Source organism: Oncorhynchus clarkii, chromosome 20 (assembly GCF_045791955.1).
Source record: "Oncorhynchus clarkii lewisi isolate Uvic-CL-2024 chromosome 20, UVic_Ocla_1.0, whole genome shotgun sequence".
Lineage (NCBI taxonomy): Eukaryota > Metazoa > Chordata > Actinopteri > Salmoniformes > Salmonidae > Oncorhynchus > Oncorhynchus clarkii.
Window position 1 is genome coordinate 69,824,827 of NC_092166.1, and position 18,135 is coordinate 69,842,961.

The 18,135-nt window shown below is 41.0% G+C and overlaps 2 protein-coding genes across 2 annotated transcripts in view; one reads left to right on the plus strand and one right to left on the minus strand.

Annotated features, from left to right (window-relative positions):
* The window catches only part of LOC139376826 (interferon gamma receptor 1-like), a 38,571-nt gene extending 36,249 nt beyond the window's left edge, over window positions 1–2,322 (minus strand). The window contains exon 1 of the mRNA XM_071119770.1: window positions 2,075–2,322. The gene's annotated coding sequence lies outside the window, so the exon portion shown is untranslated. The remainder of the gene's footprint in view (window positions 1–2,074) is intronic.
* On the plus strand, window positions 2,233–9,704 carry LOC139376825 (interferon gamma receptor 1-like). Its single transcript, XM_071119766.1, has 7 exons — window positions 2,233–2,657; window positions 5,124–5,244; window positions 5,522–5,694; window positions 7,339–7,499; window positions 7,744–7,912; window positions 8,127–8,248; window positions 8,521–9,704. The coding sequence occupies exons 1-7, from the start codon at window positions 2,588–2,590 to the stop codon at window positions 8,905–8,907; spliced, it is 1,203 nt and encodes a 400-aa protein (XP_070975867.1). The 5' UTR covers window positions 2,233–2,587; the 3' UTR covers window positions 8,908–9,704.
* The last annotated feature ends 8,431 nt before the right edge of the window (window positions 9,705–18,135 follow it).

An 18,135-nucleotide genomic window follows, 5' to 3' on the forward strand; every position in this document is an offset into this window, starting at 1 on the left:
AAGCGCAGAGAGCATCATGAAGAACAAGAAACACACCAGGCAGGTCCGAGATACTGTTGTGAAGAAGTTTAAAGCCGGATTTGGATACAAAAAGATTTCCCAAGCTTTAAACATCCCAAGGAGCACTGTGCAAGCGATAATATTGAAATGGAAGGAGTATCAGACCACTGCAAATCTACCAAGACCTGGCCGTCCCTCTAAACTTTCAGCTCATACAAGGAGAAGACTGATCAGAGATGCAGCCAAGAGGCCCATGATCACTCTGGATGAACTGCAGAGATCTACAGCTGAGGTGGGAGACTCTGTCCATAGGACAACAATCAGTCGTATATTGCACAAATCTGGCCTTTATGGAAGAGTGGCAAGAAGAAAGCCATTTCTTAAAGATATCCATAAAAAGTGTTGTTTAAAGTTTGCCACAAGCCACCTGGGAGACACACCAAACATGTGGAAGAAGGTGCTCTGGTCAGATGAAACCAAAATTGAACTTTTTGGCAACAATGCAAAACGTTATGTTTGGCGTAAAAGCAACACAGCTCATCACCCTGAACACACCATCCCCACTGTCAAACATGGTGGTGGCAGCATCATGGTTTGGGCCTGCTTTTCTTCAGCAGGGACAGGGAAGATGGTTAAAATTGATGGGAAGATGGATGGAGCCAAATACAGGACCGTTCTGGAAGAAAACCTGATGGAGTCTGCAAAAGACCTGAGACTGGGACGGAGATTTGTCTTCCAACAAGACAATGATCCAAAACATAAAGCAAAATCTACAATGGAATGGTTCAAAAATAAACATATCCAGGTGTTAGAATGGCCAAGTCAAAGTCCAGACCTGAATCCAATCGAGAATCTGTGGAAAGAACTGAAAACTGCTGTTCAAATGCTCTCCATCCAACCTCACTGAGCTCGAGCTGTTTTGCAAGGAGGAATGGGAAAAAATTTCAGTGTCTCGATGTGCAAAACTGATAGAGACATACCCCAAGCGACTTACAGCTGTAATCGCAGCAAAAGGTGGCGCTACAAAGTATTAACTTAAGGGGGCTGAATAATTTTGCACGCCCAATTTTTCAGTTTTTGATTTGTTAAAAAAGTTTGAAATATCCAATAAATGTCGTTCCACTTCATGATTGTGTCCCACTTGTTGTTGATTCTTCACAAAAAAATACAGTTTTATATCTTTATGTTTGAAGCCTGAAATGTGGCAAAAGGTCGCAAAGTTCAAGGGGGCCGAATACTTTCGCAAGGCACTGTACCTCGATTTTTCTTCAACTTCTGGACATCACATCTGGAACAACTGTCCACTGCAGCCATGTGCTAAAGTAGCTAAAATACTTGATAGGGAGGTGTTTAAAAAGTATGGGGTGATTCCAGTGTGAACTTAACATACAAATATTTGTATTTGTTTTATTTTTTATAAAATCTGGTTAAATGCTCTACTAACAAAAAAGCTGTTATAAATGTAAGTATATGCATGTCCCTTAAGGTCCTTGTGTAATTGTAATGTGATATTGTACCCCCTAGCTCAATTGTCTATTGTTTGTAATCTATGAATGTTTGTGTTCCCTCGTATGCTTTATGTATTGATTTGTTGTGAATAAAAATAAAAAAATAAAATAAAAAAGGCACTTCTGTGCAGACTACAGGCAGCTGAACTATATAACCATGAAGGATTCCTATCCTCTCAAGTGCATAGATAATGCACTGAACTAGTAGAATACACAAGGCGCAATTACGAAAATTGGCAATTATTCCTTTTGATGTGTCAGGCACTCAATTAGCCATGTCAACTAACAATTGCAGGAAATGTGGTTCAAAACAGCAAACATTTCTCTCCACCCCATGGCAAAGTGTTTATAATTGCAGGAAGTGTTATAAACTTGCAAAATGTTCTCTCTGCCCATTGACAAAATGGTATAATAGTAGAAAAGATGCTTTAAAAAGGCAACATTCCCTCTAAATATACTTTGAACATTTTCTCTCCCAAGAGAGTAGTGCAACCAAATCACGCTGAGGGCCAAAAAAAATAGATTCAATAACATACATCTGGTGTAATATAAGTAATTGTTGGTACCATGATTGTATTCGAAATGTGTAAGTATTTACACGAAGATGGACCACGAAGTTCGCCATTTCCCCCTTCACCAAAATGGGGGATCCTGTTAACTGCAAGCAATGCCTGTAGTACCGCGGGTCGGCCTGGAACTTCGTCTGCAATGAGAGGGTGCAGTCGTTCTGCGCTGGTTCCCTGAGTTAAGGTTAGGTTTCCGGGAGAGGAAGCTGATCCGAGATGTGGAAACTTCAAGGCGACATAGTATCACTGCACGGGAGTTTTCCTACTGCCAGTAAACGTTTGTAGCAGGCGGGTCTAATGGCTGTTACAGGAACATTTCATTGGAAGTTGTGTACGGTGTAGCCTGCCGATTGGAGCAACGTCCTGAGGTTTGGCTGTACCGGAAATGCCTCAATTTATTTAGACAGACAAAAGGCTCTCAAGTCATCTAAAATAACAATAGCTTATTCATATAGACATTCAAATACGTTTCATATAGTTTTACATAGGCCTATAGACTCGACAAAATAAAACATGGTCGGGATAGGATTAGCCCACATTTCCCTGATATTCGTTTTATGTCAACGTCATGTCGACTCTTACGGTAAGTAATTCTTGCCCTAAAATAGTTGGCTATAAATGTTGCTTTGTGATTAATCACTTGGAGCTGATGTTACTGTAAGTATTTAATACAGTATTCATGCTTAGTTTTTTCGACAACATAATGCAGGCTATAGGCCACTGTACAATATGCTAATGTTCTTGGAATTTATATTGCTATTCCAAAAGTATGCTTAGTATGAAAATATGTTCGAGGATCTCTTGGCGTAACTGCTAAGGTGTTGGGTTGACAGTCGCTGGACCTGCGTTCGAGTCCCGGTCGAACCTTCGCTACAATATTGTCAGTCCATGTGTTTTCTTTTATTCAGGCGGTGGACTGATACACAAACAGTTGTCCTTAAAGTAGTCAGTTGTTGTCAATAAATAAGGTGCTAGTTCGCAATAAGTGGTGAGCACTGTTTATTGTCAGTTGGTTTTGCATTATGTTTGTATGCCAGTAGCCTAAGTCAAGTTTTTTGTTCCTTCAACCTCAGTGGGAAATTCACTGTAGATTTCACACTTACACCACAGAGAAAAACATACAGTTACAGTAGACCTCTCTGTGGTCTGACACCTCTGTGATCTGACACATGTCTAACTTCATGTGTGGGTTATTACTGTACCCTCAGTGTTTTTTATGGAGTGGTCTAGTCTAGTGTGTTGTGCTCCACAGAACAGAGGATATTGCCTTTCTCCACTCTAAAGTAACATTTATGTTGTGAAACTAAATCCGGAAGTGTATTTCCCCAAAACAGCACAGATGCTATGTGAGGAAATGTTCAATCGTTTGTACGTACACTACATACCATACATAATGGCCCACTGAAACATGAGTAATTCTTCTGTAATTAATGAACATTTTGTTATATCCAACATCCAATTATCCCCTGACAATGAGACCAGTTCCTTTCTGACTTCATACAGGCTGATATTTTCACCTTCCTCAGCTAATAGTGCCAGGCTTCTACTGCAAGTGAGATGTTATCTTCCCTGCAATCACTTACTATACCATATGTTGTGCTGGAGATTTATCAGGTTGTTTAACTTGCACACAATGCAGCCCATATCTTGAATATATCCCAGTGAACTTAAAGCTGCACATAGAAATGTGAGTTATAGAAAGCATATGGGGGCGGCAGGTAGCCTAGTGGTTAGAGCATTGGGCCAGTAACCTGAAAGGTTTCTAGTTTGAATCCTCGAGCTGACAAGGTAAAAATCTGTCGTTCTGCCCCTGAACAAGGCAGTTTAATTAACCCACTGTTCCTAGGCTGTCATTGTAAATAAGAATTTGTTCTTAACGGACTTTCCTAGTTAAATAAAGGTAAAATACACATCTAAAAAGTGGTAGATGTGCTCTATTTCTTTGTTTCTCGTTCTTACATGTATTTTTTACATCTTTTTCTTCTGGTTTTGTACACAGTTTCAAACAGCTGAAAATACAATATTTTTGGTTATTGAAAATATATTTCACAGAAATTTAGATGGTACAATATTCTCTACACTATTCATTGCTTGTTTATTCACATAAACAGACATTCAAATCAAACTTGATTTGTCACATACGCCGAATACAAGTGTAGACCTTATCGTGAAATGCTTACTTACAAGCCCTTAACCAACAGAAGAGTTAAGAAAATATTTACCAAATAAACTAAAGCAAAGAATTATAAAAAGTAACACAATAGCATAACAACAACGAGGCTATATACAGGGGATACCGGTACCGAGTCAGTGTGCGGAGGTACAGGTAAGAGGTCATTTGTACATGTAGCAGCAGTGTACAAAACAAATGGAAGGGAGGGGGGGGGTCAATGTAATAGTCCGGTGGCCATTTGATTAATTGTTCAACAGCCTTATGGCTTGGGGGTAGAAGCTGTTAAGGAGCCTTAGCAGTAAATGTCAGTTGGCTTTTCGTAGCCGATCACATTCAGAGTATCTCTACCGCTCCTGCTGTCTCTAGAGAGTTGACAGCAAGGAGTCATCAGGCCAGGTAGTCCTGAGGCATGGTCCTAGGGCTCAGGTCCAGAGAGAGAGAGAGAGACAGAGAATACTTAAATTCACACAGGACACCGGATAAGACAGGAGAAATACTCCAGATATAACAGACTGACCATAGCCCCCCGACGCATAAATACTGGACGCTAAGACAGGAGGGGTCGGGAAACACTGTGGCCCCATCCAATGATACCCCCGGACAGGGCCTAACAGGCAGGATATAACCCCAACCACTTTGCCAAAGCACAGCCCCCACACCACTAGAGGGATATCTTCAACCACCAACTTACCAGTATATGGCCAATATAGCAAGGCTAATGGCTGGATCCAGGCACTCCGTGATGCATCGTGCCTAAGAACAGCCCTTAGCAGTGGTATAATGGCCATATACCACACCCCCTTGTGCCTTATTGCTTAATTATAGCACAGTTTTAGAAACTGGTTCTGACTGACTTTCTACTATTTTATCCTACAGTTCCTCCTCCCGTCAACATGAGCCTCATCTGCCACAATTTTCACAATGTGATCTATTGGAACTACAGTGAACCATCTCTGCAGCCACAGTTCAATGTGGAAATGACAAGAAAATATTCTGGGTAGGTGCTGCAGCACCTAAGAGGTTTCTTAATCTCTCACCAAATAGGGCCTATGTTATCCAATGTAGGTTAAATAGCCAGTGAATATTATTTAAGTCTTTCTTGCCACAATTTCAAGTAGAAATTGGAAAATTGAAATGCACTGTCAGACCCATACAAATGTAAAGTCCTGTCAACAGTTCTTTGTCAGCTTTTCCATTGTAATTGTGAACTAACATTTTAGTCCAAATCAGAGGTTGCCACTAACCCACAACAATTGTTTTCCTCTATCTTTCAGTGCTGCCTTGGTTTGTTCAAACACTTCCCTCTACCACTGCGATGTCTCCTCATTTACCAAAGTAATAGAAGAGGGCTACCGTTTCATATTGACTGCTGTTGGACAGAATACCAATTCTCCCGAAATTTCATTCACCTACGATGATACAGTGTATTCAGACGTGGTGGTACATTGTAAGTTCTCACACTAGTAGCCTCGGTTTTTCTAATGACTGCCTTGCCTGGTTCACCAACTACTTTGCAGACAGAGTTCAGTGTGTCAAATCGGAGGGCATGTTGTCCGGTCCTCTGGCAGTCTCTATGGGGGTGCCACAGGGTTCAATTCTCGGGCCGACTCTTTTCTCTGTATATATCAATGATGTTGCTCTTGCTGCGGGCGATTCTGTATACTTCTGGCCCTTCCTTGGACACTGTGCTATCTAACCTCCAAACGAGCTTCAATGCCATACAACACTCCTTCCGTGGCCTCCAACTGGTCTTAAACGCTAGTAAAATCAAATGCATGCTTTTCAACCGTTCGCTGCCTGCACCCACACGCCCGACTAGCATCACCACCCTGGATGGTTCCGACATAGAATATGTGGACATCTATAAGTACCTAGGTGTCTGGTTAGACTGTAAACTCTCCTTCCAGACTCAAATCAAACATCTCCAATCCAAAATCAAATCTAGAATCGTCTTTCTATTTCGCAACAAAGCCTCCTTCACTCACACCGCCAAACTTACCCTAGTAAAACCGACTATCCTACCGATCCTCGACTTCGACGATGTTATCTACAAAATAGCTTCCAATACTCTACTCAGCAAACTGGATGCAGTTTATCACAGTGCCATCCGTTTTGTTACTAAAGCACCTTATACCACCCACCACTGCAACCTGTATGCTCTAGTCGGCTGGCCCTCGCTACATATTCGTCGCCAGATGGCTCCAGGTCATCTACAAGTCCATACTAGGTAAAGCTCCGCCTTATCTCAGTTCACTGGTCACAATGGCAACACCCACCCATAGCACGCGCTCCAGCAGTTGTATCTCACTGATCATCCCTAAAACCATCACCTCATTTGGCCGCCTTTCCTTCCAGTTCTCTGCTGCCTGTGACTGGACTGAATTGCAAAAATCTTTGAAGTTGGAGACTTTTATCTCCCTCACCAACTTTAAACATCTGCTATCTGAGCAGCTAACCGATCGCTGCAGCTGTACATAGTTCATCGGTAAATAGCCCACCCAATTTACCTACCTCATCCCCATACTGTTTTTATTTATTTACTTTTCTGCTCTTTTGCACACTAGTATCTCTACCTGCACATGATCATCTGATAATTTGTCACTCCAGTGTTAATCTGCTAAATTGTAATTATTCGCCTACCTCCTCATGCCTTTTGCACACAATGTATATACAATCTTTTCTTTCTTTATTCTTTTTTTGTACTGTGTTATTGACTTGTTTACTGTTTACTCCATGTGTAACTCTGTGTTGTTGTCTGTTCACACTGCTATGCTTTATCTTGGCCAGGTCGCAGTTGTAAATGAGAACTTGTTCTCAACTAGCCTACCTGGTTAAATAAAGGTGAAATAAATACAAATAAAATACACTGAGCTAACCAAAAGGTGAATTATGGGAACAATGTTATACAGTATGTAGTGATTGAATTGGGGTAGTATCTTGAAAGGGTTTGTAAGTACACTGTATGCACTGCAGCACATGTAGCATTTCTTTGTTGATCTGACCACACAATGCTCAGAGCCGGGAGATTTTGAACATATTTTCTGACCTCAGATTTTTTCACAAAGTAATGGTATTTTGTGTGTTTTTTTAGGCTCATTGGATTTCCCACCTGTCAACATCTCTGCTGTATCTGATCAAATTATCAAAGTTCAATTCATTCACCCGTTTCACATCTACAAATATGCCATCATCAAAAATGAAAGACCGGATCATAAGGAATTTCATTACATGGTTGTCACAGAAGATCCGTTGGTGAGAACTGCTGGAAAATCATGACTTAGGAATTACTATATGATGGTTTCTGGGAACCACCTTTGTAGAAATTTAGATTTTTCTCATGTGTATACCCGCTGCAAATAGTTTTCACTTGCAAGCAAAGAAGCTTTATTTTTAAAAAGGGAACACATTTCCTATATTTTTATGAACATTATATAAAACAGTTTTTTTCATTTTTTTTGGAACATAGGCTAAATATATTCTTTTTTTATTTCCCCAGAAAGAGCATAGTTTTACCTGCTCCTACAAGCAACACCATGTGTGTGAGGCTGAAATACCAGTCGATGGAAAGATGGATAGGCACTGCATCAAGATGAAAGGAAAAATGAACAATGTTCATGTCTCAGCTCACCAGAACATATGCATTGAGGAGAAGCATGGGGATTCTGGTAAGACTCTTAATTTCTCACATGATGGATGCGTCAAAGTCATATTAGCTCTAAACCACATCTGCTAATATCTGATACGTCCTTTGAAAGTTAAATTTGTCTGTATTGTCATTATGGCTGATTTTAGCAGCAAATGCTCAATTAGAACACTGTACAGTTTTGAATGTGAAATCAGTTTGACTGTCAGTCTAACTGCTGGACTTGTTCCCTGTAGGTCCTAGCTACACTGCCCTCTACATTGTGATCCCTATCGTTGCCATAGTGGTGATTGCGTTCATCGTGTGGCTGATATACAGTAAACTGACAAGCGGCTCATTCCCTCAACCAAAGATTTTGGTGTGTTCAGCCTTTCAACTGTTTGGCCTGCACTGCAGTGGATTTAGTCATAAAGCTACTACATATAGACTAGATTATAGTCATGCAGAGATAGTTTCAGGAGAGCACTTGGTGGTACATTGTAGAAATGAGGAGTGTCATGTTCCTATTGGAGTTATCAAACTATTGATATGCTACTAGCTGTAAACACTGTCAAAACAATAGCAAATTCAAAAACATATTTCACCCACAGAATGTTTGACTGAATGTTGCATATTCTCCTTCTCTGGTAGGCTTCCGTGCTGACACATATGAGTTCAGGTGAGTCCCTTATGCAGCCTGAAAGAGACATTCTGAGTGAGTTACAAACAGGTGGCTCCCCCCTGCTGCAGACCCCCATGGAATCTTTGCCAGATGAGACCCTCACAGTCATCAGTACCCCCCAGGAAGAGGTCCTCCGCCTCCCCATTGGACTGAAGGACCAGGAGTGGAGCGGTGGGGAGGTCATGTTGCCTAATGAGGGGTCAGGCTCTTCACTGCAGGTATCGAGAGAGTTGGGACTGGAGGTGAAGAGTGACTTATCTGAGCTGTCGGACTATGACTGCCCCCATAGACCTGTGATTATTCCTGTGATAGAGGAGATGAGTCCTGGGGACAATGTTACAGGATACAAGATCTGAGTTTCTCTCAAGAGAAAGTATGGTGATTTATTTACATATGCTCAGCTCGTGCATCTACTTAACCACACCTGAATCTGTTTGGGGTAGAGCAGGGTAATCAGTTTAGTCTTTGATTGGTTGTTCTAGGCCTACAGCCTGGAGTCCTACCAATACTTTTCCTGTTCCTTTAACTATTTAAATGGGCAGCCTATGGTGGAGATGGAGAGGATAATCAGAGGGGTAACCTGGGACTGTTGCTTACTCAGGTGAACCAGGGATAGTGAAAACCAAGTGGTCTTGAATGCTGGGAACTGCCCCATTGTAATGTTGAATTTCATTAGACCGAATTAATACATTTCCGACAGCATATTTGTAAAAAATAAATAAATAAAAAGTGTTCCTCTTGTCCATTCTTTTACTGTGCCTACTTGAGTGACATGACTGTTTTCTAAGGTAGCAAGAGAATAAGGGTTGTAAGAGCAGAATGAATGATATTCATTAGGTTATTGTCTTGTGCTGTGTATATTAGTTCTATTTGCACTTTTTACACGACTGTCATACATGTACAATGTTTCAAAATGTATTATTAGGTCCTATTAATTTCAGATGACCAAGTTATACCAATGCAATTGGATTGATGTGGTGATAATAATGAATGTTGTTATCAGTGCCTTGCTGTTTGCCCTATACCTAATTATTTAGTTTTTAATTGTGTACAATTTTGACGCTATACTTTTCATACAGCTAAAATTATATATAAAAAAAGTATGTGCAAACTAATTCTGTTGTATTTGTTTTAAATCATCTTTCCCCAATAATTTCCCTTGTCTTCATTTTTTTGTATTTTCTTTGCATAATATACAATCAAAGCTAATTCAAATTACTATATAATTACTATGTTAATAAATGCAGATTTGAAAGAGCAAACAAATTGTTATCCTTGCAGGGTAGACTGAAGGACATTTGTCAATGAAATTCTATTTCATGTCAATTAAATTATACTGTAAAGGAAGTAGATATTTCAGCAAAGCCAAACAACAGGTATTGTGTTGATGAATATTGAAGCAGACCTTTAATTAAAAGGAAAGAGCCTAACTGCTGTTATTGAAATGCTTCCTCGAAAGGTATTACTAAATAAGTACAAACTGTCGGATGTCTGTTTGCACAAGTCGCATACAACACTCCCCATCGGAGACCAGGGTTCAGTCCCAGTGTCCACCCTTCCCACTGTTCCTCCCACCTGCCTGTCTCCCCCTCTGATTTCCTTACTGTCTAAATTAAGTTAAAATACCTCAAATATATATTTGAAACAAAAAGTAATGGCACCATTTGAGACATGCTGCTGTGCAAATCAAGCCCACTTCTAAAAGTGAAGTGTGAAAATACATGATTGAATCGTGACCTTACTATATTGAAATGACCATGAAGATTGCAGTCACAGGCATAGGTAGTGGTACATTGGCAATGTTAACATAGAAAAAAGGAATCTGTATTAATATAGAAAAGTATCTGGTAGTTTCACTCTAGACAAGAGAGGATTCCGTTGTTGTCTATCTTTGTTGTTCACATTGGATTCTCCCAGCAGCACTGAGCTGTGGATGATTCCTAGCCTGGTCTCTTCATAGTAAGGTGCACCCATGTCCCTCCCCAGTATGATGTCATGTGTCTGATCAGACTACCACAAGGGGTACAACACAGTCAGCCTCTGCAGATTCTGCATTGCAAAAGAGTCCAAGAATGCTGGCCTGCTTCCTACAGAGTTGCACTTAAAGAGCATGATGTGCCACACCTCCGAGTTGTTCAGCAGGAGGGCCATGTTGAGTGGGGACATGTACCAGATGGTCAGGCATCTTATTTGCACCAAGCTGGAGCTGTCTGCCTGGTGCAGCAAAGAGAATGAGTGGTCCTTACAGGTACACTCTTGGGCTGATGACGCCACAGGCCACCAGATCATGGACACCTGCACAGTATAACAGGCTGTGGTCAGTCACGTGGGCTAGTTTGAACTCTGACCTGAGGAGGCTGGAAACTTCCATCCATATCAAGCAGTACAACAGCCTGACCAAGGTGCCTGAGGGCCAACATCACCACAAGGCCCTCACACAGCACAGCAAGTGTGATTAGCACTCAACTGTGTGTGGAGAGAGAAACAGACCACAGTCCGTTTAAACAGAGAAGCACATCTCAATGAAGTCAGGCCAAGATGGTGCCTCTGATCCCTTTATGAAATGGATCCTGTTCCCCAGCCAGAGACTGAGGAAATCTTTGGACCTAAGTAAGCAGCTTTTGGATGATGAAGAGAGAACGTCCAATCACAGTCTTTTTTATGTTTGTCGCTCTGTCCAGGCTGAGCTGCTCCATGGGCTGTTTAAGGCTGTCCTGACCAGCTGGAATGGAGGATATTGGCTCAGGAGCCTTGTTAGCACAGGGTCACATCTGTAAACAACAGAATGAACAGTAAATATAAACAGTTCATCCTGGTCCTCACTCAAAGATGACTCCCACAGTACATCTAGCAAGTCATTAGAGGTCTAACATGATTTTAATCTATATACTTGGCTCATTCCTATGTCTTTCCACATTTTTTTTTTTTTTAGGCCAACGTGTAGGACTTTAACTATGCTTTTGAGTCCGCTAAAGCGCTACTTTGTAGTGCCCCAGTGCTTGCCGCCCCCAACTTTGACAAACCTTTTAAGTTAGAGGTAGATGCTAGTATAGTGGGGGTGGGTGCGGTTCTTTTACAGGAAGATGAAGACGGAGTGTATTGGCCCGTCTGTTTCTTCTCCCGCAAGTTCAACTCGTGTCAGTCAAGGTATTCTACAATTGAACAAGAGACACTGGCTTTATTGCCTGCCTTACAGTTCTTTGAGGTATATGTGGGCTCCAGTGCCTTGCCTGTAATGGTCTTCACGGACCATAATCCATTGGTGTTCTTGAAACAAATGTACGGTGGGTGGGCTCTGATTGTACAAGGATATAATGTACAGATAGCCTATGTGAAGGGCTCGGCAAATGTGGTTGCCGACGCTCTATCACGAGTTTAGTAACTGGGGATGCGATATGATTTTTGTTTTTACAAACTGTATGTTTGCAATTTTTGTAGGCGTGTGTAACAGTCCTACAAATGTACCTAATAAACCAATTAGGTACATTTGGGAAGTCTTGATACAACATTTTCAACATATATGCACTGGTTCATTGGATCAGTCCAAAACGTTGCACATACACTGTTGCCATCTAGTGGCCCAAATCGAAATTGCGCCTTGGCTGGAATAATACGTTATAGCCTCTCTTGCATTTCGAAGGTGGTACAAATAAAAATATGCATGTTTTTTTCTTTGTATTATCTTTTACCAGATCTAATGTGCTGTATTCTCCTACATTCATTTAAAATGTCCACAAACTTCAAAATGTTTCCTTTCAAATAGTATCACGAATATGCATATCCTTGCTTCAGGTCCTGAGCTACAGGCAGTTAGATTTGGGTATGTCATTTTAGGCAAAAATTTAAAAACAGGGTTGGATCCTTTTTAGTGACATATTGGCAGACATTTAGCCTCATACCTGCTGTAATTGCCTGATTGTTTGGAGGTGTTATGCAAAACCACAAGAGGGCCTTGGATGGAAAAACAGATTATTTAGCAGTGTGTTTATAGACAAGCTATTGCTTAGAAGTATATTTCTAGTATGTTCCAGGGATTCTGAGAACATCTATTAAAGATGTGAGATGTGTGCCAGTAACTAGTTTGAGTGTTTATTGGTTGTGATCACTGATCAGGAACGCAGGACGCATCCAGCTGTGGTCTACTAACGCCCTCCCTGAGAGATGAGTGTGTCCCTTTGCTTCAACTCAGGAGGGGCATTGGATACTATGTGCAGTTCTTCTGGAATCACATTCACGTGCCCGCGGACACAAACACACTTGCTGTTTAATAGTGCAGAACAAAAATGTAATTATGGACAGGATTACACAAAGGCTGTTATTTATATGCATTGGCTTGATAAAAAGGGTGATACAATTCATAGTTTGTTCAAATTAGCCTTTGTTCAAAATGTCTGGAGGTCAAATTTCAATTTAACAGCCAATCAACTTAATAGTTTTTCTGTTTTTGATGAAGACACCCTCATGACTGGTTCAGTTACAAAACAAATCAAGAGGGTCTTCCTATCTGTCACAGGTCTCCCCATAGAGCCAGAGATTTGTTTTGGTCTCCCCATAGAGCCAGAGATTTGTTTTGGTCTCCCTATAGAGCCAGAGATTTGTTTTGGTCTCCCAATAGAGCCAGAGCTTTGTTTTGGTCTCCCTATAGAACCAGAGCTTTGTTTTGGTCTCCCTATAGAACCAGAGCTTTGTTTTGGTCTCCCTATAGAACCAGCGCTTTGTTTTGCAAGCAGTTGAGCCCCAATAGAGAAATAGAAATCCTCCCAGACTGCCAAGACCATGCAGACCAGACCCAGACTCTTCCATTCCTCCTAAGGGGCCATATCCAGACCTCTTTGGTTCTCATTCAAACCATGTACCACAGTGTGGCCAATGTGTACAACAGTTCCAATGCTCTGTTAACTGTTAATAATCCTCGCTTGCAATACAGTTTTGGAAAGCTTAGGAAGTCTACCTTCATATAACCCAAAAATGATTTTACAACTACAAAAGATACAACTTACTGTGTGCCGTTCTAATCACTCCACCATTTCATAGATGCAAAAATTCTAAGTTCGCCTAATTTCAGTTGATGTGACAACACAAGCAATTTATAGTGTAGAAAATCATTGAACCATCTAAACCACTGTAAAATATATTTTCATTAGCCAAAAATATTGTATTTTCAGCCGTTTGAAGCTGGTGTACAAAAGTAAAAGGTGATAAAAATCTACTTAAGAATGAGAAGCATATAAATAGCGCACATAGAACGGATCTACCGCTTCTTAGACTTGCTTTCAATGACTGGTCTATAACTCACATTTCTATGTACATTTGATTGGGTCGCCCAAAAAGTTTTACATTGCAGCTTTAAATTGATGTTGAAGGTTTACAAAATCATATGCAAACAAGAATAGTTTTAAGAACGAGTATTTCACGCTTTGACCAATTACCCTGGAGTCAGAAGTGCGATCTTCCTTTTTGTAAAAGATGGTAAAAATCATAATTTCGTCTGGACTGTCAAAAACACATTAGGCCTAGAACAAATCAGTGCTGCTGATAGGGCTACAAATCATAAACTGGGAATTGGAACTGGAAATGTCTTGGTGAAAAATAACTTATCACTGACGTCACTCCCCGGTAGCAACCACCGCTGAACACCGCTTACAGGACTGAAAAGGGGTTTGGGGAAATAATGATTTCTGACGTCGGGACTTGGGAACTACTTATCCCAAAAGGCCACGCTTTGACTGATGCTGCGTTCACAACAACTGGGAACTCCGAAAAATACGAAATCAAATCATGACGTCAGTAATATTCAGGACAGAAAGTCTGAAAGTTCGAGTTCCGAGTTGGAATTCCAAGTTGGATGACCGTTCAAAACGACTTTTTCCCCCAATCGAAGCTCGTTTTTCCCCTTGGTCCCAGTTGTTTTGAACGCACAGAATTCGTAGATTTCCGAGTACCCAGTTCCGAGTTGTTTTGAACGCGGCATTTGTGAAGTTGATATATTTATGGTACTTTGGTTTGTTCGGTCTGACAGCGGATTTGCACGGTTTGCTCAATGTGTAGCTCAAGCGCACCTAGCAAATGCAATGGGTGTAGACGGAGAAAAAAATAGAGACCCAACTCGGCGGAAAATATTTTCCCTCCAGCAGGTGACGTTTTTTCGTTGTATGGGAGGTCAGTGAGAGTGTCGAATTTGGTGAACAACAAACATGAATGGCTTATTTGCTACGTGAGGTTTATTTGATATAATAAAATGTTCGTAATGCTTAAGTTGTTACGAGTGTACTGATATAAGTAGGACACGTGACATCCCGGCAACTTTGAGAAAAAACACTTTATATTGGAGTTGTCTCGAGGATGCCTATTCATGATATGAGTCTCTCCATTGAACGCATGCAGTTGACGTCAACAACCCTCGTCGAATTGAGTTCCACAGTTCGAGTCATAATACCTATACAACGACCGGTAAAACCCGGAAATTATTCCAATTGTTTTTCCAAGATACATTTTCCGTGGGGAGTTTTAGAACTACTTTATGGAAGGTCTATGTTTCATGTAGGTTTACCCTTGCATTACGTTTTGCCTGTAATGAAGCGCTAATCAGCCGCTAATGTGGCTATCATACAGAACTACACTTCCTGTCGCAACCTTTGACGTCATCACTTAAGCAGGGTAGGAAAAACCTCCACATTTCTCGATGCAAACTCATTGCAAAGTAACCTAGCAAGTAGATATTATAGCCTTTTTAACTATTTTGTTTAGGTCAAATCTGTGGTTAACTAGATGCGCCCACCAGACAATAGTTAAGTTAGCTAGCTGTATCCCGGCACTGGTGGGCTAACATTAGCTTGCATGTCACTAACGTAAACTCACCCCATTCCGTACAAATGTGCGCAACCGCAACATTCAAACGAGGCTACCACAGTGGGACTGTGTTGACGTCAAAATCGGGGGTGTGAACTAGGTTTCTATTCAAGCGTTGATCGACATGGTAATGGCTCTATAGTATTGGAGAAAAGTTGAAAAAAACTGACCCTCCGTTACATCTTGACGTGTCGTAACGTACAGCACGTATAAAGCAACTATTTCTGTTTTACAATCTCTTTCCACCAGGTGTAGCACTTCTATCATTCTTTAAAAATAAGAAATGGACAGTGACGAGGGTAAGGGGGATACCTAGTAATTTTTTTCGTCATCATTGCATGTGATCATCATTCTCAAAGCCGCTGTTTACTTCTAAGATCACTTTAGCACCGCCCTAAAAACCCAATTCAAATTCGACACAAACCTTCAAATAGGTATGTAATCACACAAACTCTTTATAGTGTTTTATTTACATTTTAGAGGCGATAAGTTGGACAGATCGAGTGAAAAAAAAACAATTTCCCCACACATCTCTCCATTTCACTATCACACATTAGTTTCGCTTCCCCACCCGCCATTTAAAAAAAAATAAAAAAAGACCTGACGGGGCTCATTTCCTGCTTGAATTATGCAGAAACGGGCAGCATTTAGGTAATGTAATTGATTCTGTTGGAAAGGGGAGAAATTGTGCTTTACAATGGTGTTGATCTGGAAGTATTACGTTTTTGGTGTGCTAAAATAAGGGCACTTGTATGGACTAAGGCGATGTACGAGTTATGTTACACAAAACACGTGCTAACGTTAACTAACTCAATGTACTCTCAACAATAAAAGGTCACAAGTCATTATACTAGCCTATGCTGGTTTTCTTTCTACTTGAAAGGAAGGTAACTTGCGTTGTACACGTAACTACAGTCGTTGGTTACCTAGCTCATTTTCATAAGCAGTTACTGCTGTTAGGCACTTTGGTTGGCAAAATTAAATACAGATTTTTTTTCCCCATCAACATACACACACTACCACAATGACAAAGCAAAAACAAGTTTAGAAATTATATAACATTTGTTTAAAAAACGGAAATACCTTGTTTACATAAGTATTCCAACCCTTTGCTATGAGAGTCCATAATTGAGCTCAGGTGCACCCTGTTTCCATTGATCATCCTTGAGCTGATTGGAGTCCACCTGTGGTAAATTCAATTGATTGAACATGATTTGGAAAGTCTATATAAGGTCCCAGAGTTGACAGTGCATGTCAGAGCAAAAACCAAGCCATGAGGTTGACGCGATTGTCCGTAGAGCTCCCAGACAGGATTGTGTAGAAGCACAGATCTAGAGAAGAGTACAAAAAAAATTCTGCCGCTTTGAAGGTCACCAAGAACACAGTGGCCTCCATCATTCTTAAATGGAAGAAGTTTGGAACCACCTAGACTCTTCCTAGAGCTGCCCGGCCAAACTGAGCAATCGGGGGAGGAGGGAGGTGAAAAAGAACCTAATGGTCACCTTCCAGAAGGACAACCATCTCTGCAGCACTCCACCAATCAGGCCTTTATGGTAGAGTGGCCACACGGAAACCACTCAGTAAAAGGCACGACAGCCTGCTTTCAGTTTGTCAAAAGGCACCTAAAGGACTCTCAGACCAGGAGAAACCAGGCGTGTTTAAACCCTTTACACTGAAGATCTGTGAAGTTATTTGGATTTTTACGAATTATCTTTGGTAGACAGGGTTGTCTTTTTTTTTGTTGCTGAGTTTATAAACAACAGCCTTTGTGCAATCCTGTCCATAATTACATTTTTTGTTCTGCACTATTAAACAGCAAGTGTGTGTGTGTCTCCACGCGGGCACGTGAATGTGATTCAATAAGGAACTGCACATAGTATCCAATGACCCTTCCGAGTTGAAACAAAGGGACACACTCATCTCTCAGGGAGGGAGTTAATAGACCACAGCTGGATGTGTCCTGTGTTCCTGATCAGTGATCACAACCAACAAACACTCAAACTAGTTACTGGCACACATCTCACATCTTTAACAGATGTTCTCAGAATCCCTGAAACATACTAGAAATGAACTGCTAAGCAATAGCTTGTCTCTAAAAACACTTAACCTATCTGTTTTTCCATCCAAGGCCCTCGTGTTTTTGCATCACACCTCCAAACAATCATGCAATTACAGGAAGTATGAGGCTAATATCTGCCAATATGTCACTTAATCACACACATTGGCCTGAAAATACAAACCAATGTGGAAAGACACAGGAATGCTCCAAGTATATAGATTAAAATCATGTTAGACATCTAATGACTTGCTAGATGTACTGTGGGAGTCATCTTTGAGTGAGGACCAGGATGAACTGTTTCTATTTACTGTTCATTCTGTTGTTTACAGATGTGACCCTGTGCTAACAAGGCTCCTGAGCCAATATCCTCCATTCCAGCTGGTCAGGACAGCCTTAAACAGCCCACGGAGCAGCTCAACCTGGACAGAGCTACAAACAGATAATAAAGACAGTCCGTGATTGGGCATTCTCTCTTCATCGTCCAAAAGCTGTTTAGTTTGGTCCGAAGATTTCCTCAGTCTCTGGCTGGGGAACAGGATCCATTTCATAAAGGGATCAGAGCCACCATCTTGGCCTGACTTCATTGAGATGTGCTTCTCTGTCTAAATGGACTGTGTGGTCTGTTTTCTCTCCCACACAGAGATGTCTTAATCACGCTTGCTGTGCTGTGTGAGGG

What these genes read in the sequence shown, in the direction of transcription:
- LOC139376825 (XM_071119766.1), top strand. Translation starts at nt 2,588, where the DNA reads ATGGTCGGGATAGGATTAGCCCACATTTCCCTGATATTCGTTTTATGT. An exon ending in ATGACAAGAAAATATTCTGG is followed by an intron (nt 5,245 to 5,521) that starts GTAGGTGCTGCA and finishes TCTATCTTTCAG; the next exon opens with TGCTGCCTTGGTTTGTTCAA. An exon ending in TTCAGACGTGGTGGTACATT is followed by an intron (nt 5,695 to 7,338) that starts GTAAGTTCTCAC and finishes GTGTTTTTTTAG; the next exon opens with GCTCATTGGATTTCCCACCT.